This window comes from Helobdella robusta, assembly GCF_000326865.2.
Source record: "Helobdella robusta unplaced genomic scaffold HELROscaffold_15, whole genome shotgun sequence".
Classification (NCBI taxonomy): domain Eukaryota; kingdom Metazoa; phylum Annelida; class Clitellata; order Rhynchobdellida; family Glossiphoniidae; genus Helobdella; species Helobdella robusta.
In genome coordinates this window covers 1,889,011-1,911,470 of record NW_008703839.1, presented here as the reverse complement: position 1 = coordinate 1,911,470, position 22,460 = coordinate 1,889,011, and the positions used below count along the sequence as shown (strand labels likewise).

The window sequence follows — 22,460 nt, the reverse complement described above, 5'->3', positions numbered from 1 at the left end:
ATATTTCAAAAAAATTACTAGCGTTGTTCGAGCTAAGCTTTCTATTAAATTTTGACGCATTTTAATTTTGATAAATGATTAATAATTTTTGAAAATGAATATACTTAATATTTCTGAGACTGAGATTTTGTTATTTAAATACATTTTTGTTCGACAGAGTTTCGTTTTTTTAAGTTAAAATTTTCAGTTGAATTTAAAATTTGAGTGCTGTAATTATTTTTAAATTTTTAAAAAACGATGGGTGCTGTAAACTACAAATTTTATTAAATTTTATGTTTGGGTACATACAAATAAGTTGAAAAAACACCACAATAAAAGAAAAAAAATTTGCAGTAATATATTGCAAAATGTTTTGAGTCGTAGCGATCAAAGTCGATAGCTGCCGCGCTTAGTAAAATCAAAATATTTTAAAGTAACTAACGAAAATCTTGTCTAGCTTTAGAATAAGAGATACGGCTCGTTTTCGGATTTTCTGGTCGGAAGCTTGGAAGAACGGTTCAGGCGTTTACGTCCCGTAGAACAATCTAAAGGGCGCTTAGCTATACACGCACACATATACTTTTTTTTATTACTAAATGATTTTGTAAAAAACATCGCTCGGTATATAGACAGACTAATATAAACATAAAATTAAACATAAAATTAAAAAAAATTTTCAAATGACTTTCCAGCCAACACAATTTGGACAACCTTAACAACGAGTTGAGCCGCAGCAACTAACTTGAAAACACGCAGTGGGAGCATCATCAAAAAGTAACCACAAAACCTAGTACTCCAACATCCGACATGCCGTCGCAAATAGCGCCCCACATAGAGAGCAACGACGATGGAACGTTGACGCTGGAGTACACACCACGTGAATCAGGCACGCATGACATCAACATGACTTACGATGAAGTCACCATTGAAGGTCACATTTTCATAACATTCGTTTCCGTTTCGATTTTTTGTTGCTGTTCATAATACAACACCTTTTTTCAGTTTTTAAACCATCAGTTGCTATGTCATTCAACGACGTTGGCTAATTTGATGATAATTATTCTCTATGATCCATTCTATGTTTGAAGTTGGTTTCTTAACAGTTTGTGATACCGCATCAAGAGGGTGAATGTGAAAATCATTTTGTATTATTTGTTAACATAAAATAATAAATATTTGATCGCTTTCATTTTGCGTTTATTTCATGTTAATAACGAGTTCAAATGATTTTACCTTCGTATTTGATTCAAACTTTAAATCGTAAAGCAAAATATATTTAATATTCAAATAAATTGATAAAAAATTTGACAATGGCTTTTATTGATAATTCAAAGACAATTTTCTGTAACCTTTGTAGATGGCATTGTCGGTTAATTAAACAAGCACACCAGACACCAGAACATTCAATTCACATTTTTCAGTTGAAATTAAAACAAAGTTGCAAGAAAGCATTGAGTCATGTGTGCACTATTTGTACAAAGTGTTAACAATTTTTAAACTCGATAAAGGGAGGCTAAGTTGATTATAGAGAAATTTGTATTGGATACATTAATAACATTGTTTGTTATTATCAACGTAAATTTATCATTGTTATGTTAATTCAATTACCAACCACCCCTAACAACCTATTCATCAACACCATTATCATCAGTTACATTATCACCATCATCTTTATCATCCACTTCACAATCTGTCATACCATCATCATCATCCATCATCTTCTTCTTTTTCATCATCATCATCATAATAATCAGGCTACCCTCTGAAAGTGCATGTAGATGCAACTGACAAGCAGCACCTGATATCGGCCTACGGAAATGGATTGGTGAAAGGTTCGAAAGGACAGACGCTAAGGTTTTATGTTGCCTGTGGACAATCGGCTGGTAGGTCCAATTGAAAGTTTATATCATGTTGTTTGTTATTTGGTCTGTTGCTTTGTTCTTGTTAAACTTGCAACTTGAAATTATATGTAATTGTTGTTGGTGACAGGCTGCTGTTTGCGGGTAATAGAAATTTGGCTTGTTAGTGTGTTTAGCCTGCTTTGATTTCATTTTGATTATTTTTTTCTATTGCTGGTGTTACATTTAGATCTTTTTATAGAAACTTTCCATACGTTTTTGAATTATTTTTTAATGCTGTGGAAAGAAACACTTTCAAAAAACTTCTTATGAAACGTTGGCTAACAATGATATTTGAGTTACATTTGTATCGCTGGTAAGATCTGATGGATGCGAGTATCTTGTTTATATCTTAATTATATTTAAATATTAAATAAAACCAAACACTGTGATTGATAAATTTGTTTCTCAAAATATGTTAACATGTGCAGCGTGTGCATATAATCACACATGTGTTTTCATTTTGTAGGTATGTTTTAATGTATGTTTACTTTCACTTGAATGTTTGTATATGTAGAAATTGATTAAGATGTATAAATTCAAATTATGTTGAATTTATACCTCTTTATCAATTTCCATATATACGTCCATTTCGGAAAACGTCCAATTCGCTACAGCCCTAATTCAACTGCATTTTGGTTAACCAATATTTTACTATTTTACGATGTTAAGTATACTAAAATGTCATGGGAGACGTCTTCAGGAAACTAACATTTTTAGTCTTTTCAGTTATTTTTTTGGAGGATAATTATAACATGTCTGAAACATTTTAAGTGTAGTGCTTTGTATTTCAACAACCTGTAAGTTTAAATCTTCATTGAACCGTTTTAACCATTTTTTATTTTAAATTTAGATGAACAATTTTACTTTTATAAATTCAAACAAAGTAAATAAAATTTTGAAGATAGTTTTCCAAATTCACTGGTCTTGTTTTCTTTTTCCTTGAACATCATTTCATAATGTTGTGATCACATTTTTGATTTTTTGGTTCATATTATTTTTGCAGACCACTAATAATTTCTATGACTGGATAGGTATTTATATGTACATTTGCGTTAAATGTGGCTCATAATTAACTATTATTTTATTACTTTACAATGTTTTATTGTTTGTAATCTTAGTGAATTCTCCCTTTTCAACGCCATTGTATCATGTTAAGGTTGAGCTAGAATTTGTGATGTTTTCGGTTCCTCCGATAACCGGGATTCCAAACAAATATTTTTGGAAATTTACGATATAAACTAATTTGTTGAACATTTAACAATTCAACTTTATTGCCGTATGGCTGATTGAAAAAGATTGAAACACAAATGTTATTTATTAGGCAATATGATTGAAAATAGTAATTACTTAATTTATTTATTTTATGATTGGATTTGTAAGTCAAAAAAAAAATCAAAATTTCATCTTTAGCATTGTATTTGATAAATCTAACTCATATTATTGTACGGCTTTCTACAAAATTTTTCAGATGATGTTGAGGTGACCATAAAAGGTCCAAAAGGAATGATCAACTTGGACAAACACGTTGATAACCACGGACAAATTGTTTGCTCGTACGTGGCGGTCAGCAGTGGCGAGTATCACATCAACATTGTTAAATGTGGACAACACATTCATGGCTCGCCGTTTTTAGCTAAAATTTCCGGTTAAAATTTATTTAATTTTATGTTTTAGTAGCTGTCAAAAAACCAAAAATTAGAATACATTTATAAATCACAACAAGATGTTTAAAATTTTCATCATTTAAAGGGAAAAACAATCCATAAAAACTCATCCCTATGTGGAATCAAATAAAAATAAAATAGCGTAAAAACTTTATACATATATTATTGAAAGTACAAATCAAACGTACCAGTTCAGAAAAATTTGAAAATATTTCAGGTGATGGTCGCAAAAAGTCAGTGATCACACTTCCATCCTTCAGTGACTACACGCTTGGAGGGCCAGATATTAACTTGGCCAACCTCTCAGGGCAGATCAAAACACCAGATGGCGAAGTGGTTCCTGTGATGTTGAAGAGGATGCCAAATCGAAAATTAGGTTTCTACAAAAATTATAAACCAAATTGAATAATAAATTTTAATAATAATGAATAATTTTTTAAAATTTAGTAATCTTTAAAATGTTAAGTAACGTTCAATTTTTAAAGATAAACAGCTAATGTTAATTTATACTCGATATACAAACATGTTGAGAAAAAATTACATTACTAAGCATAATAGATTTTGGTTTGAAAACATAAAAATTAAAAAAAATGAGTTTGCGAAAAATATTTACTGTTAAACCTCAACCAAAATAAACGTTTTCTGTTACAACGTGTGAGGCAAATGTTTACATGAAACACGTTCAATCTGCTTAGGCATATCCTCATTTCAGCCGAAACGTAAAGGCGTGTACACAGTGGAGGTGATGCAGGAGGGTGACAATGTAATGGGAAGTCCTTTTCAAATCCATGTCGGTGACCTTGAACTCTGCAGCCCCACCAAGGTCAAAGTTTCTGGTGCCACAAGTCAAGCAGAGGCTGGCGTGTGGAATGAGATCAACCTCAATTTGTGCGATGCCGGTTAGTTCACCATCTCTCAGTTAACGATGCGATTAAATTTTTGTTGAAGATGTGATGATATTTTTACCAAAAACTTGTTTTAATTGACTTTTTAAAGTTCATTAGTGGTGATGTGATGATATATTTGCCAAAAACTTGTTTTAATTGACTTTTTAATGTTTATAAGTGGCAAGTGGCAAAATAAAAGGGAAGATAAAAAAATTAAACATACGATAAAAAGCATTTTCATTCGTCGACTAGCCTTCAAAATTTGTTTGGTTTTTGACATAAGTATTTTCAATGCCATAGAGTTTTCCAATAATAAATCAATTTGTTATTCTTTTATTGGAATTTTTTATCGTAATTATTTTATTATTCTAAGGTTCAAAAACAACCGGTAATTATTTCATTTTCAACAAAATTTTAGGCTTCGGAGCATTATCAATAAGCGTTGAAGGTAGTCATGGATTTGATTTAGAGTCGAAGACCTGCGGACTGGGAGAGAACATCATTATAATGTACAGACCCCACGAGCCAGGCATCTACGTCATGTACATCAAATTCGGGCCAGACCACGTCACTGGTACTCAAGTTTATATCACTCCTCTCAGTTACAAAATAATTTTTGTATAAATTTTTTTTGGAAACGCACTTTAGATACAATAATATTAGTTTGCTAACCGTGGAAATTTATCTTATGTAATAAATATATGGATGTCTTTATTGCATGAATGTTCTCCTCAACAATCTTCCACCAACAATTCAGGAAGTCCTTTCATGTTGAGCGTCACTGGTGAACCATCTGGAAAGCAGAGAGAAGTGGCGAGCATTGATCTGCCTGAAATGCAACCTCCAAAAACAGGAACAAACGCCTCCTTACTCATCAACTTGCCGGGTTTCAAATTTATTTCATCTATCGATCAAATTGATTTTCTATTTTTGATTGATAAATTAAAATGGATTTCATTTCCATTTTTAGAATGGTTTTTTAAAATATGTAACTGACGTTTAAGTAAAATTTTATAGTGATAATTCTTCAAATTGATGGAACGTTTTGTAAATGTTTAATGCTAGGTATCAACCCCTTGGACCTCTCAGCAATTTTGTCAACACCCAGTGGCACCATGGATGAATGTGAAGTTAGAGACAGAGAGGGCAGTCAGTTTGAAGTCAGGTTGACTCCATTCGAAGCAGGAATTAACGTCATCAGCCTGAAGCAGAAGGGAGTTCATATGAGTGGTTCGTGCATTAGTTCATTTCAATAATTATTATGACGATCTGTAGAAATTTGGAGCCGGTTATGCAATGCAGGGCCAGACAGTTTCAGTCGATACGTCACCTTAACGCCGTAATAACATGCAGACGTATAATAGTACATATTTAAAAAAACAAAGCTGGGTAATTGTATTGGCCAACTCAACTATACCGTAATCAATATTTCTACTTCTTTACCCACGTATTCAGGCAGTCCTTTTCAGTATACTGTTGCAGATAAAATTCTTGGAGGAGCTCACAAAATTGAATTCTTTGGACAGGGAGCTGATTATGGAATTATCGAAGCCAAAAGTAAGCAGAATATTGTATATAGTGGTACTTTAATTTTGTACTAAATTCTAAGCAATCATCATTGTTATAGTCACAAAGTTTATTATTATCAATCAGCAAAGCGAACATCATCACGCCGATATAACAACTGTTCATTTAAAAATCTGCTTCTTGGTTTATGCTTTTTTTATTCTTTTAATTTTTGCCGCTCAGAAGTGAAAAATAAAGGTTGATTGTAGACAAGTTAAAATATTTTGCTTTTGATTAATTATATGACCAACTAAAAAAATACAAAAGGACAATCAGAAAATCGCAAAGCTAAATTTTATTTCTAAGTTATTTACTTTTTCATTTAAAATTGATCATTTTTCAGATTACTTCAACATATTTGTGCACGAATGTGGACCTGGCCAGTTGTCGGTTGGTATTGACGGTCCGTCGAAAGCGAAAATCGAACTTACCGATACCAAGACTGGCTTTGTGACCGTAATGTACGAGCTGCAAGAGCCAGGTGAGTACAGTCTCGGTGTCATGTTCAACGGCGAACACGTCATCAAATCTCCGAAACGCATCAAGGCTCCCAAGGCATGTCCAGGTGCAAAATTGGTGACGGTGCATAGTTTGAAAGAAACTGGACTCGAGGTTAATAATGTTGTGATAAAATAATAAAATTATTTTGTGGTTTTCATGGCTATCATGGTTTTATGTCAATTTTTGTTAGATTTGTTGAATTAATCAACTATTTTATGATACATGTCTGTTGAGTCAAATATGCGGTATAGATGGCATAACGTCATTGAACCCAACTAACTAAAGTTTGGAAAGATAAAATCGTATAAAAAATTATAACTTTAACTAAATATAATTTTTAGTTTTAATTTTTTTATTTAAAGGCATGTTGACTGCGCTTTTTTATCATTCAGTTACAATCCTTGCATCGCTGATCACAACTTTATCAGAAAGAAGCTAATAATATTTAATTTTGTTGCAGTTTTATAAATGTTGACCGACAGACTGACAGGCCCTGCATATTCAGCGTGAACAACAACGGTCAGAATGGTTCATTCGATGGACACGTCATTGCTCCAAACGGGGCCAAGCAGGAGCTCATCTTGCAGGAGATTGACCACGAAGTGACGTCATGCCAGTTTCTTCCACGTGACAACGGAGTATACCGAGTTCACGTGACATTTAATGAAGTGCATATTCCTGGAAGTCCTTTCGCCATATTGATAGGCAAGTTGGGAGCAGATCCGGCTCTAGTGCGGGCTTCCGGAGATGGCTTGATCAAGGGGAAAGTCGGTGAGTTGTTATTTAGCAGTCTTCAGTTGTGTCAGCTGATCAGCTTTATTAACATTAATTTTTAAAACAATATTTGATTATTTCAAACGTTTTAGTTATACAAATTTAGCCAAACCGTAATAAATTGCTTAATTTTTCTTGCAGGGTCAACCAGCAAATTTGTCGTAAACACAGAAAGTGCAGGTCTGGGCTTACTAGCAACCAAAATTGACGGCCCATCGAAGGTCGCCATAACGTGCAACGAAGCTGAAGATGGTTACGAGTTTCAATACACACCCACAGCGCCTGGTGACTACATGATCAATTTAAATTTCTGTTACGTGGATGTCCCTGGATGCCCCTTTAAAGCCGTTGTTACTGGTTATACGTTGTTATACGTTGTTAATCGCATTGATTATGTTTACAAATTGCCATTGGTTATATATAAATAACCAAAATTTTGATTTTAGAGCGTTCGAAAAGTTTGGCAAACGTTTTTGCTGAAACCATCATTTTTAAGTCAATTTTATACAAAAAAATGAATTTATAAATTTTATCTATAGAAGACGGATGCGATAATAATTATAAAACTCATTTAAACATACATATAAAACCTCATCGGGAATGCATCTCAACACATTTGCTGTGTTGTTGGTTGCCCAGTACTGCTCGTTGTTCGTGGTTGCTCGCTAGTCAGGTATCGTTCATTGAACGTTGTGGTTCGTGTTTTCTGGAATCATAGAGCAATCAGAAATATTTTACCTGTTTTCATGATAATTAGTTGATTCAGCTTAATTATAAATTACAATATTAATTTTTATTATTTTTTTAAATAATGTTTTTGCTAGTGCACGTGACAGATTACCCGCTTGTTGATTAATTTTATAAAATATTGTGCACAAAGAAAAATAGTCAGCGGTTTCATGAATGATACAAGATGATGAACATGATGAAAACTCTGAACAGGTGCAGGTGAGGCGTCGGAACAGATAGAAACATCGAGTCTCAGTGTTGAAACTTGCGAGAGGAAACCGAAGATCAAATATTTCACGGGGAACGCCAGCAAAGTTGTTCTGCACGGGAACGGATTGAACCCAAAATGCATTGCCAACAGGACGATGAACTTCAACGTAGACATCAAGGAGGCAGGTCAGAAGCCGTTCAAATGATCCATGAATGAAAATTTAAAAATATAATGAATAATAATGGCGAATAATAATTTTTTAGTACATTTCTAAACTATGGAAAAATGCTTAAAAATACATTGCTTGGATAAAATTGATTCAGGCATTGATTGTTCAGTGAAAAGTTTATTTAATTTTGACCGCAAGTTAGCTGTACCTAAAATTTGTTCAATCAAACAAAGGTCACGGCCTGTTGACTGTTGCCATGGTTTCGCAAAATGGCAACCCAGTGAAAGAGCTTTCGTACAAAAAGTTCAAACCGAACGTGTACATTGTGACGTACATCGCAGATGAGAAGGGTGAACATTATCTGACGGTTCAGTGGGGAGATAGGGATGTACCTGGCAGCCCGTTCGTCATTATGGTCAATTAACAATTGGTTAAATTAGTTGTTATGGTAATCTAATATTCAAAGTGATTGTGGTGGCCGTTCAACAAGTATATTGGTGATTATGGATTATGGTGTTTTTACAATTAAGTTGGTCAATGGTTTTGCGTTATTCCATTTTCAATGATAGAGATTTTTTCCAAATTAGTCGAAAGTTAATAACATCATCTGCATAAAATATTAAAATTAAACAAATAGCAGAGAAAGTTTGCCACGTTAACTGCTTTGATAAGGCAAAACCATTTTGAAAATATTTCATAACCAGTTGGTTGAAGGTAATAAAACTGTGGGTTTCATTTTTGTTTTCAACTTCATGTTAACAATTTTTACGAATAATATACAGAAAAGTTTGGAATAAACCGAATAAAAATCAGTTGTATTTTGAATTTTTTTTAATTTTAGATTTATACACGTTTAAATGATGAAAAAACACGAATATGTGATTTTCATTGTCAATTTAACAGCCATTTTTGCACAATGATGTTCATCATTTTAATCAGCTGAGTGTAAATTGAAAACAACGAACAAAGATTTTAATGATTTTAACGTTGCTAAATAAACAAAGATTATCGCCTGAATTTGAGGAGCGCAATATCAATATTCCTTAATTTGCAATGAACATTTTTTTAAATTTTAGTTTATTGTTTTAGAGAATTGAAAAATATTGGAAATAAAAGATATTAATTTGTCTTGAAATAAATTTTAATTCATAATATTTGCATAATAATGTATCAATTTTAACATTTAAAGCAAGCAATACAAAAACTTAAATCTTTTAATTTTACTGTCTCAACGTTTTAATTTATCATAAAATTATCATCGAAAACAGTCTTATGATTTAATAATTTAAATTTCTGATTAAACTATTTTTAACTACTTCAGTGTGTAACAATTACGTTGTAAATTTAAATGGATCTTGCTTTATTGGAAGTCTTCATAAAATATTCAGTTTATACACGTGGTACTCGTCTTATTGTCCAGTGCTCGTTCGTTTATTTATTTCGATGTTTAAGGCTGGAGACAATGATTAAATTTCATTATTAAAATTGTTACGGTAATTAATTTTCAATTAATAAATTATTTGTTTTTTAATAAATATCGTTTTGTTTCAAAATATCAACAGTCTTAATAATTGACATAAAAACAATCACTAAATTAGTTGAAAATGTGAACAACGTTATTGCTTTTCAAATAAATAATTAGATTTTATTTAATTCAAAATCACGACAAAACTCTTCAAAGATCTCTTCAAGAAGAAAAACGTTCAGGAAGAAGTGAAAGAAAACATTTAAAATAGACAAACACCTACCGACTTCAAATTTGTCTTGATTGAAAAAACATTACTCACAACAACATGATCGATCACACAAAATTACTAACTAATGCTGCTTCTTAACAATTCCATCATGAACACTGAACACCACAAGTGAATAAAAGAGTGCGAATGGATAAGAAATGGGCAACAAGTGTATCAGAACATAAGAAAAATTGAATCGTTCTGAGTTAGATAAAAAAGATATAAATTTGTTTTATATTCAAAATGTGGGGATGCTTTCCAAGCCGGCAAAATCGTGCACACAAGATAACACGAAATTCTACACTATACGACTCTCGCCATCATACTTTTTGACCTTGTGTGCTTCCAGTAAATACTGATGCAAAAAACTCGGCGTGTTTCAGGCGAGAGTTTACAAAATAAAATAGTTCATGGTTTTTTACGGACAGAGTTTTACTGTATACCTTGTCATGTTTATTAATGCACTAACAGAGAAATCTTTTTTAAATATGGAGATAATATTTTTTTTTAATAATCATTTTATACATCAAGCTAGGAACCAACCTGAAAAGTTCTGCAGAGATAGATATCCTGATAGATATATAACATAATGGCCAAAAAATAGGTCGGTACGAAATATTTTCTAACTGACTAAAAGTTCTTATTTATTAATATTATTATTAATTTTTAAATTCATTTGAAATGAATTTTGAGGGCATTATAAAACGTGAACGCAACATATTTCTTAAGATATTTTTACGTTTATGTATTACTACAAGACTGGTGAATAAGCAGGTTTCATTCAAGTCATAAATAACAAATACAACATAAATAAAATATCACATAATTCGATGCTAAATATCAAAAAATGTCCTAAATTTTTATGTAATACATCGTCACAATCTTGTATTAAAACAATTTTAAGCTTAAATTTAAACATACACAGTATAATAACACCAGTAAATAAAGAAAGAGTTTAAAAATAGACTGTAATAGACTGCGCAGACCAATTAATTGATTTGTTTGTTTTGTTGGTCCTTATTGATTGGTACTTTGTATCTTCGCTAGGACTACATCACTTGATGAAACGCATGAGAGCCAAATCCCCTATCGTCGCCTCTTGAAATTTTTGCTACAGTCGACAAAACTGTAGGAGGATCAAGACGACGATCCTGAAATAAAAAGCATCATGGCGATAACGAAATGTTTCACATTCGTTTTCATCGACCTGATCATTGTTCATATCATATCATATCATATCATATCATATCATATCATATCATATCATATCATATCATATCATATCATATCATATCATATCATATCATATCATATCATATCATATCATAGCATAGCATCAGCTAATTGACCCACCTTATTTATCCAATATGGCTTTTAAGCAATCATGATCACCAAGAGACATATGCAACGCCCTACGTTGGGCTTTTATTTCTCAAGGTCTCCAGGCTTTTTTCATATTTTTTTTTTATATTTCCCATAGCTACGACGTTTGTTGAACCATAGACCATATTTCAATTCTATTCTCTCACTTCTGCTAAAAGATAAACATACTGAGTTTTGCGATAATGTGGATTAATGTTTGAAAATTTATAATAACGCCCTCAAAAGGGGCTGCCAACCCTCCCGCTCTTTCCGCATTACGTCACATATTATATTGCAGATGTTATTTAGAGAATTTTTGGTCATATCTGAAAGGGAGGCCTGCCTTATTTATAGCATAACATTTTCTGTTGCTTGTTTCAAATTCATGATTCAGTGTTTTAAACGTTGGCTGACGCAACCAAAGTCAGTTTCATTTTTCGGCAAAATTCATGTATTCTTTTTATATTTTATGTTTGGAGTTTTCAATGAAGAATTTCTTTCTCAGGAATGTTTTCTTGCATATTATTTCCAACACAAGATCTGAACTCCTTCTCCCCAACAGCAGCAAGTCTTACAGATGCCCGCCACAGAACCACTGAATGGAGAGGCAAGCAACTAATGATCCCACCACATCCAATTCCTCTTCAGATCAGTTCTACAGAACATTTGTATTCAATTTTCTATCATCTTAAACATTAATGTCGTTACAATTTTTTTTAAATTGATAGCATTTTTATTGAGAAAAATGAAAATATAAAAAATCAGTACACTGTCGAGTTTGTCCGTGTATTATAAATATAAACAATGTACATATTCATTTATATTCATATATAAAAACAAATGTATGCATGATGTAAGTAAAAGGATGTCTCTACTTGAGAGCGTGCTTGCCTGAGATCGCTCTGATGATGTGCATACATTGAAATGAGAAGCATCAAATTTTTAATGGGCGGCACTTTGAGGTACTCTTTCCATCTAGAACAACATGAAACAAATAAACCTCTGTGACTGTTGATCACATCGTTGTTGTTATTGCTGTTGTTACTGATATTTTTGTTGTCGTTATTATTTTTGCTAATGTTGTTTACTTTGTTGCTGATTATTGTTGTTGTTGGTATTTTTGCAGATGTCTGGTGACTCTGTTGTTTTTATTGAATGAAATTTGTTTTGGTGTTTTTTTGTGATGCTGTTTATGTTGTTGTTTTATGGCCGGTGATGTCCTTGATAATGATGTCAATGTTGTTGTGGCAGTTGTTTCAGTTAACGCTGTTGTAGTTGTGGTTGTTGTTTATGTTGCTCATTATCATTCTGTATGTTGTGATCTACTCTGCATTAATGTAACATGTTTATCACGCTTCATTTAGTGGTTTGTTATTTTTTTTATGCAAGTTATTCGCTGTACAGTTGTGATCTGCCACTCTTTGTTTGTTGTTGTGTGGCTGTTTTGTGATTGGCGGTTACTAATGTGTTGTTAACAGCAACAATTGTACATTTAAAAAGCTGTTGTATATGTTGCAAATATTTATTAGTGTTTTTGTCCTTGCTTGTTTCGTGTATATTATTGTGGTTGTTTTATGATATTTTTGATGTTGTTGTTGTTGTTGTAATTGTTATTGTTGTTGTTTTGTTGAATGGCGGGTGCTAGTTCGGTGCATGTTTAGTTTCTGAGATGTGCTTCGGAGCAGGTTGTATAAACAAAAGGAACAACAAATTCAAAATTTTTTAAAATTTCTTTCAAGCAAGATTATTATTTATATTATTATTATTATTATTATTATTATTGCTATTATTGTTATTGTGGTCGTAAAACCTGGGTTTCCTGTAATGTTTATAGCTGTTGTACAACTTCTTCTTTCAAGAATCTTGCTATGCTTCACAAAATAAAATTAAAAACACTAATTTGTTTTTCAAAAATTTGTTTTTTTGTTGAAAAAATTTATTCTAGCAACATCAACAATGAAATTTCTTTGTGACAAATAAAATAGAAAATATAATTTTCAGGTAAAAAAGAAAATAATTCAACATTTCAAACTGAAATGCTCATGCAAATCAAGGAAATGATTGAAGCTATAACAACCCAAAACATTTATTTAAATTTTGAAACTGCCACCAGCAAAACGTCAACCGGAAAGCCACAAATTAAATTAAACGCAGAAGCAGCAAAAAGAGCAAAACATGACGTAAAAAAATTCACAATAACTTCAAATTATTTCTACAACCAAAAAGATTACACAATAAAAAAACAAATTATTAATTTAGAATGAATTCTCAGAAAAATTAAAACTATAAAACATTTGCAGCTATAAACAAAACAAAAATGAATTCTGCTGGAACAATGTTTTTGTTGGTTTATTGCTTCAAAAAGGCAGCCAAGACACCGGTAACTTTTCATTCTCAGCTCTGAGAACTTTGATCTAACCTTTCTATCACGCTAATATTTTACGAGACATTTGGTTGGTTGGCTGGTTGGATGATCGGTCAAGCGATCAAGCCGTTGACTGATTGATTGAAATGGCTGAATTGTCGAAAGTGTCGTGGATTGATTGCCTCGCTGCAAATCACCTACCATGAACGTCCATTTCGTTTGTCATCAAATTCTGCTCGCATGGTCGACCGATGCGAATCAAGCAAGTCGACATTTTTCAGAAATAATTCTGTCACAAGTTCAAACCAGATGTTCTGTTTCTAATAAGAAATATAATTCATAATAAAATTTAATAACATTTTACTCATAATTCATAATAAAATTTAATAACATTTTACTCAATATAATTGAATGTGGCCGAACTTAACAAACATTATCGAACTAAACGCTCCTTTCCTGATATTGTGAGCCACAATTTTTAGTCTATTGAAAACACCAATTGATAATTTTTTTGAAAAATTTAACTAAATATGATATAAAACTCGGAGTTGCTCTGAAACTGATGCCAAATCGAGCGTTATGATGCTTATTTTAATGATGGTAATGATAATGACAAGTCGAAATCTACGAAGCACTTAATTGCGCCAACCTATAAAGTGCCGTCAATAACTGTAATAAAGATAATATTTATCATTATTTTTAAAATATTAAACTAAATTTTTGTTTGAATTGCTCTAAATATTTGAACACTATTTAAATCCTTACTAATTAAATTTGTTACGAAAATATGAAACAGTCTGTTGTAAGTAATATTTTAATGAATTTGAAACTTTCGAACGTTCCATAAAAACGAAAATGTTGAATGCGTGTCTTGTTGAGGTCGCCACAAATGTCAGTCACACGCAGAACGATGAAAATTTTATTCGGTCAGCCTATAAATTTTGAAGGGCATTTTTTTGCAGTTTGATTTGTTGAAGAAAAAATAGTATTCAAAAATTTTTTAGTGTGATTAATTCTTTTGAATGTTTTAAAAATTTAATGATTGCTCCTGCAATTTTTTATCGGCAAAATATGGTTCATTCTGAAGCATCGGCAAAGTTCATTCAGTTCAGAACAGATGGCATGGCGACTCGAATGGATGGTAGATGGTGTGATCTTATTTGTATTGTATAGATTTTATTAATGTTTGTTTTAAAATAATTTGTATATCAAAAATTATGTTAGAATATTTTCTGTTAAAGTTTCGAAATTGGCTAAATAATTTTTCACAATTTTCAGAAAGCTGGCCAATGAATCGTGAAACATGGTGGAAGCTTCATGCTAAGCGCACTTGCAATTGTTGAAAGTGCTATTTTGGTTTTAATGCCTAATGGGTTAATGCATAATAGAACCAATATAATTTGAGACTTTCTGACTTTAATGTGCTTTATCTCTTGTACTCTCGCTACATGCTTACATTTGCACAACTCCTGTCAGATGAAAGTTGCAACACTAAAAATTTTTTTAATTTTCATAAAATTATCTAAGAAACGGTTTTGAATGTTTTCATGTAGTTGCAAGAATTGTTGTTGTTTCAATGTTGGCACATTTTTAAGCAACTATTAATATAATTCTTTTGATTGTACCGTATGATAGTTCGTTTAAATGACCTACATTGAACTTCGCCACAATTTAATGAATCACAAGGTAATAATTACGACTGTTTTAAAATTGTAATACCATTTGAAGTCTGAGAATTAAGCCGAACTTTTGAGAGCAAGTAGATTTTTACATCTACGATATGGCATTTTTTAAACAATTTCACCTGCCAGCACAGAAATTAATAAACGTGACTGCAGTTAAAAATTTTTTTTTAAATTAATAAAAATTTGAACAAAGGCATCATAAAATTTGTTAAAAAAGTGATAATAATTCGAAAAGTTATTAAGTGCTTTTAAATTTAATTATAAGTTTGAAAATATTGCAAAAACAATTTTCATGGTTTGATATGAACTTTATGGTTTCGGCAGCCATTATTCTATTAATTTAAATAACGAAAACACTAACAAATTTTAAAATAAAATTAAAAATAAATTCAATATTGTTAGAAGAAATGAAAGATAGAAAGTTGGAAAGTTGCATCTGCGTGAGAGTGAGATTTTGAAAAGTGTACAATTACGTGAGGTAATCCTGCCAGCTTGCCTCACGATCCATCAAATAACTTTCCATGTACGGTGCTTTCGGAATACAAAAATTGATGCAAACGTTTTGAATGACTTTTCTTAATTTTTTTGCTACTCGATCAACAACTTTTTTTTTTATAAAATTTGTTATAATTGTCATAAATATTATTACATATTTTATTATTATCATTATTATTTTTATTAAATTTCACTGTTCAACGGCTTTCAGAGTTTCGTAAAAACATTGAAAGAAGAAGTTGCAGTTTGTCCATAAAAAATGTGGCTATTATGAACCGATGACAGAAAATTTTATTTCCAGCAAATAGAAGCATGCAGTGACGGATCTAGGTGGGGAAACAAAAGGATCAGTGCCCTCCCCGTTGTGAGCAATATTTCTAATAAAAGTCAGTAAAACTCGTGGCCTCCCCCCTCAAAATTTTGGTCCGGCCGTCCAAAATTTAAACATTTTCAGATCCATCACTTGTGATATGGGATAAGATTGTGAAAATAATTTCAAAAATAAAACCAAAAGATTGAGACCGTTTTTTTGTAATAATTGTTTTTTTTTACATCGAGGATTTTAACAATCAGAAAATTAGTTAAAACTAAAAGTTATGGTGTAATTTTTTTGGAGGCATCTTTTTTATGAAGGTCCTGAAGCTCTCTTAAAACCAGCTCTGCATAAATTAATAATATTTCAAGATTAATAGAAAATATTGAAACACTTATTTCATAAATTAAATGTTATTTTATTTTAGTTTAGTTTATTTTTAGTATTATGTTGAAAATATTTGAACCTTATAAAATATGAGCTGTGTATCCATGAAGACGTGTTTACGCTTAATGCTTTATAATATAAAGTAAAATTATGTAGAACTTTAAAAATAATAAAAATGTAGAATTTATATTAAATTAGTTTTAAAGTATTACGTGTTTCCCATTTATTAATACAGTTAGTTGAGTATACACAAATGTCTGAATGTTATGTTTACATGTTCATGTGTTCATATATTTGTATTTTCATTTTCTTGTGTTAATATGTTTTTTTTATCAACAATTGAAAACCCTGCGCTTTTGTATTGGAAAATAAAAAATTAATTAGAAATAATTTTGAAATAACGACAAGACGAATGACAACAGAACGAACTTTTACGGTGCCGCCAATAAAAAAATGCAATGATCAACAACCTGTTCAACTCCGGAACATTAAAATTATTGTTCAATTTTTTTTTATTCCTACCAAACCAACTTTCAATGCTTATCTTGTTCTGTGGATTTGAAATTGAATTCTGAAATTTGCATCAGCTCACAAAAATCGTTTTATAAAGTTAATTAGTTCAATTTAAAGTTAATAAATTTAATTAAAAGTTAATTAGTTCAATTTGAAGTTAATTTGTTTTTTGGCAATGCAGCGGTGCGCATGACACGTACTGTACTTGCATCGCCATATCCAGTGGGGTTACATATCAAAACTAAAAAGCAGATTTTAATTTCTATCCGTTATTTTTTTAACAACTTTGAATAAATTCTTACACAAATGATTGATATATAAGAAATATTCCATTCCAATAACGAATAGAATGTTTTAAACTGTTAACTACTTTCTCCATTTCAAATACCTCCACGTCACAGTTATTTCTAAGTTGAGAGGCATTCACCAGGCTCGTTTCAAAGTTTGAACCGTGTTCCAGTGCACTGGTGCTGGAAGATTGTTGAAAACTCATTAAGCAGTCTGAGTCAAAATGCTGATCAAAAAATTGCATTTTTATTTTACAAACGGGTATTACAAACCCCTCTATATACACTTCAATTGCAAAGTCGGTCAAGGAATGTTTGGCCGGTGAGACATCGTTTAGTGTAAGTGAACAGCTGGTGCCGCTGTCGAGGGAACGAAGTCAACCGGGGCTATTAAGTCATGATGGTTTGGCCAGTCCCGCTTACGAAGTTCTAACTTTGGAAGACGGAGATTTGCGGTGTTGGCCTTGAAGTTACGAACTCACCCCCGTGCAGTTGAAAGATAGTTGGTTGGATTATTTTGACGACGTGCACCTTACAACAGCGCTTCTCAACCTTTTGAGATTCAAGGACAACTTTAAAATGAGTGTCTCAGCCATGGACCACTACTGAAAATTTTGCTATATAATTATCATAATATATACAACAACTACACATAGTTAGTATAACATAATTCTTAGTATAACTATAAGACTTAGAGAACTACAGTTACCACACTTGATTGTAAGTGTATTAAAATTGTCGTTTAAAATTATTTATTATATATTTTAATAAATGTTTTAACTTCAAATTAAAAAGTATAATGTTCGTTTTACGTTGATGTTTGCATGCACCGTATCTCACGGCGTATCTGGCGTATCATCAATTTTTATGTCAAATATGAAACAAATTGTAATTGCATCCTTTACAATGAACAAATGTCACTTGCTAAATAAAAGAATAATGAATAGCAATGAAAAGCTGATTTTTTTTAACGTGACACGTACATTAGAAATAATGCTACGTTTAATTTTAGTGTGAGCCTTGAACTTGCACAGTTGAGCAAGCTTATCCAAACAAGGCGTAATGCTCAAAAAACTCAATCGAAGTTCATCTTTTTCATTTTGTTATTAAAAAAACTTGCACTTCACACTTTGCTTGTAGACCACCAGGCAAATGTCCGCGGACAACAAGTGAAGGTTGAAAACCGCTGCCTTAGAAGACGCTTCTTAGGATTGTTCTGAGAGGTGCTACAAAGATGCAGATGCAGGTGCAAATATATTTGTCATTTTTAACGAGTAACTTTCTTTCTCAACTTTTGATGAGCTAAATTCATTTCGTTCAATTTTTAATTCAGCACCTAATAAAACTACATTTTTCATTTTTATATATCAACGTCAAACAAATTAAATTTTTTTAATACAATAATTTTATTATTTGGTAATTATTGTTGCTGAATAATGAATAGTATATGTAAGAGACGTACACGAGCAGACTGCTCTGACTCACGTTTGGAGGGATTTAGGGCTGATGTGAGTAACAATTTTATCGAAAAGGAATTGTTTTGATTTTTCAAATTATTCAATTTTTTAAATAATTTGCTAAACAAAATGATGAAAAACATTTAACAAATTTTTCATTAGCTCGGATGAAGCTTCGGCAACTCTGTCAATATCTTGCTCACGAAAACTTCCTTTGAAAAGTCCATGTTATTTATTTTGTTGTTGCTTGATTATGTTTCAGTCACTTAGCTATTCATCTGCATCAATTTCTTTTTTATCTGAAAAATGATTTTACTGTGATGTTGCGTTTCATTTTTCAGAATTTTGATTTAAATTTTCATATATGACCTTTAAAACAATAACATTTTCAGTAAGCTTCGTTAACATCATTTCGTGAAAGTTGAATGATGATGCATGCTTTTCAAAAGTCAAGAAAAACAACAAAACGTTACAAACAAATTCATTATTTATCTTACCTGACGCAAACAAATTTCTTAAAGAAATGTATTATTATCGCTTCGAAATTAATTAATTCAAAGAGAAGAAAACCATTATAACTAAAATAACGTCCAATATATCTGGCCAGGCTTTATCTAACTCTCAATCTCTATTTTCCATATGTCAAACAATTGTGAATGTAGGTGGGTATGTATGTTTTTGTGTCTTTGTGTGTGTTTATGCACGTGTGTATCTGCCTGTGTCTACGTTTGTATGTGGCTTAGTATAGTGTATGTGATGTGTGTTGTGGGGCGTGTGTGTGTGAGAGGAAGAGAGAAAGAGAAAAAGAGAGAGAAAGTATGAGTGTGTGTGTGTGACTGTGTAGGTGACATTTATTCTTTGTGACAAGAAAAAACAATTTAATTTGTCATTTGACTAGAGAAGAAAAGAAACGCAATGGAGAAAAATGGCCATGATGATAATAAAGCAAGCCATCATTTAAGCTCACAAGCACAAAGAAACTGGCAAGAAGCGCTCATAAATGCAATCGCAGAAATAAAAACAAGCACAATATCTGCAAGGAGAACCGCTAACCCATGCAAACTCACACTCACACACACTCACAAATATATTCCCAAAATATAAATGCGCGGAAAAATGAGCGGACAAACAAATAATGCCTCCAAACGAAGCGTATTATCGTGATCAAAACAAGAAATAAAACAAATTTAAAAGAGAGTTTGCCGGAGAAACGTGCGGGGCTGCTGTGAATAATTTAGACGCAAGTGACAGATGCAAATTTATGGCAGCTTGTTGAAAGTTTCCCACATGCGATGTGTTTAACAATTCTCCGAAAGAATGACAATTTGGCAAAATATATTTCAATAACAAAAATCTAAAAAGAAAAAAGCAGTCAACATGGTTGCATTTTGAAATAATTATAAGACTTTGATGTTTCAAACGCCGAATGTCTTGCGCGTTCGTTGTGAAGCGTTGAAAGTATGGTATGGTATGGTATGGAGAATTTATATAGCGCCCCTCTGTGTAAAACTCAGAGGCGCTGTTCGAGAAGCTGCCGGTCAAAAAAGTGATGTTTAAGTCGTTTTCGGAACATGTCTCTCTCATCCATACTATCAACGACATCATCGGGCAGTTTATTCCAAACCTCCGCTGCAGCCACGGAGAAACTACGCCGTCCATAATTTTCTGTCCTGAACCTAGGAACAACGAGTTTCTTTTTGGCAGAGGATCTGAGTTTTCGCCCCCCGGTAGTCGTAGGGACAGGCACGATCAGCTGTTGAAGGTATCGAGGACCAAGCCCCATCAAACTGTCTCTTGTAAACATTGCTATTCTGAATTCGATTCTATAGCAAACTGGCAACCAGTGAAGCTCATTTCGCATATATGATGAAACAGATTCCTATTTTGTTACACCAGCAATTATTCTTGCTGCAGTGTTCAGAATAGACTGTATGCAGTTTTGAAGATACAAGCTTGCACCATAGAGGATTGAACTGCAGTAATCTATTCTTCCACAAATGAAACTGTGCATCAATGAAATTAAGCATTCATTTGTCAGGTACTTTTTTATACGTCTGATTTGGCGCAATTGGTAAAAACATGATCGGCAGAAATTTTTCACATGTTTATTTATCTTCAATTCAGGATCTATCCAAACACCAAGATTTTTGACTGGCTCTACATATTCCTAAATACCAGTTCATTTTTGACGAGTACCCAACCAGATGTATTGTGTCTTGTCAATATTCAGCTTCAATCCATTTGCCAGCATCCATTCTGAGACAGTTCTGATACCTGTTTGAGTTCTGTCCGCTAGTTCCTGTCTTTCTTTGATATTACAGTAACTATACAGTTGTATATCATCTGCGTAAAGGTGACATTTCAAACCCGATGACTCAACAACTTCCACAATATCTGCCGTATAGAAAACATAGAGCAGGGGTCCCAGAATTGATCCCTGTGGAACTCTTTTCAACAGTGGGGAGGAAGCAGGATCAGAGCCATCAACACATACCGTTTGCGATCTGTCAGACAAATAGGATTCAAACCAGGCAAGGACCATTCCCCCAAGCCATATGACTTTGCAAGTCGATCAAGAAAGAGCTTGTGGTTGTCCGTATTGAAAGCAGCTCCGACATCGAGCAGAGCCAAGAGAGAGATACTACCAGAATCAATAGCCTCATAAACATCATTGAAGACCTTTAGTATCGCTGTCTCAGTTGAGCGTCCAGAGCAAAAACCTGATTGAAGTTCAGGGAAAAGTCGGTTTAATTTCAGGTATGCGATCAATTGTTTGGCCACCAATTTTTCAATGAGCTTGGAAACAAACGTGAGGTTTGAAATCGGCCGATAGCTCCTAACATCACACGCATCGGAACCAGCCTTTTTTAGCCAGGAAGTATGATAGCCCTTTTTTGACTCTCCGGCAGATATGACGATTGTAGTGATGCATTACATAATGCACATAGATATGGCATCAGAATACCAGAAAATTCTTTGATGGTAATGGAAAGTGATGGAATGTAGCAGGCGGCATGGAGCCACTCTAGTAGACTCATCTGATTTCACAGGCAAGTGCGAATATATCATCTAATGATTTCATTTAATAATACTTAATTATAAGAAATTAATTAAGAGACGGAGAAGCGACTGACGACGACGACGACGATGATGATGATGATGATTAGCAGCAGGATGAGAAGAAAGTGATGGAGGAGATAATCAATGGGAATAATTTGAGAGGGGCTCTGCTGCTCGTTGGACAATTAACGAGGACAGCATTCCAACTGATGATGACACGCAGATGATTAATTACTGCTGCTGCTGATGAAGAGGATGATGCTGGTGATGGTGCTACTGATGATGATAATGATGTTGCTGGCGATGATGTTGGTGATGATGGTGACGATGCTGGTGATGATGATGATGGTGCTGCTGATGATGACGATGAAAAATATTTCCCTTCAAATATGCAGGCACTACTAAGGCAGACGCCTGTA

At 32.7% G+C, this 22,460-nt stretch overlaps 3 protein-coding genes across 3 annotated transcripts in view; 1 reads left to right on the top strand and 2 right to left on the bottom strand.

The window, feature by feature from the left end:
- Nucleotides 1-786: 786 nt before the first annotated feature.
- HELRODRAFT_74935 (hypothetical protein) lies at nt 787-8,805 on the top strand (the record flags this gene model as incomplete). Its single annotated transcript, XM_009015163.1, has 14 exons — nt 787-910; nt 1,734-1,862; nt 3,349-3,525; nt 3,762-3,920; nt 4,240-4,443; nt 4,850-5,005; nt 5,189-5,317; nt 5,497-5,665; nt 5,891-5,988; nt 6,341-6,609; nt 6,981-7,269; nt 7,414-7,646; nt 8,226-8,397; nt 8,615-8,805. 14 exons carry the CDS (start codon nt 787-789, stop codon nt 8,803-8,805), a joined length of 2,499 nt encoding a protein of 832 aa, XP_009013411.1.
- Nucleotides 8,806-14,041: 5,236 nt separating this feature from the next.
- HELRODRAFT_169332 (hypothetical protein) lies at nt 14,042-17,769 on the bottom strand (the record flags this gene model as incomplete). Its single annotated transcript, XM_009015162.1, has 6 exons — nt 14,042-14,164; nt 15,260-15,313; nt 15,673-15,676; nt 16,003-16,132; nt 17,154-17,274; nt 17,626-17,769. 6 exons carry the CDS (start codon nt 17,767-17,769, stop codon nt 14,042-14,044), a joined length of 576 nt encoding a protein of 191 aa, XP_009013410.1.
- A 4,143-nt stretch (nt 17,770-21,912) lies between these two features.
- Nucleotides 21,913-22,460, bottom strand: part of HELRODRAFT_169331 (hypothetical protein) — a gene marked incomplete at both ends in the record, with an annotated part of 2,492 nt that continues 1,944 nt past the window's right edge. The window contains one exon of the mRNA XM_009015161.1: nt 21,913-22,050. Coding sequence (XP_009013409.1) covers nt 21,913-22,050 — 138 coding nt within the window. The remainder of the gene's footprint in view (nt 22,051-22,460) is intronic.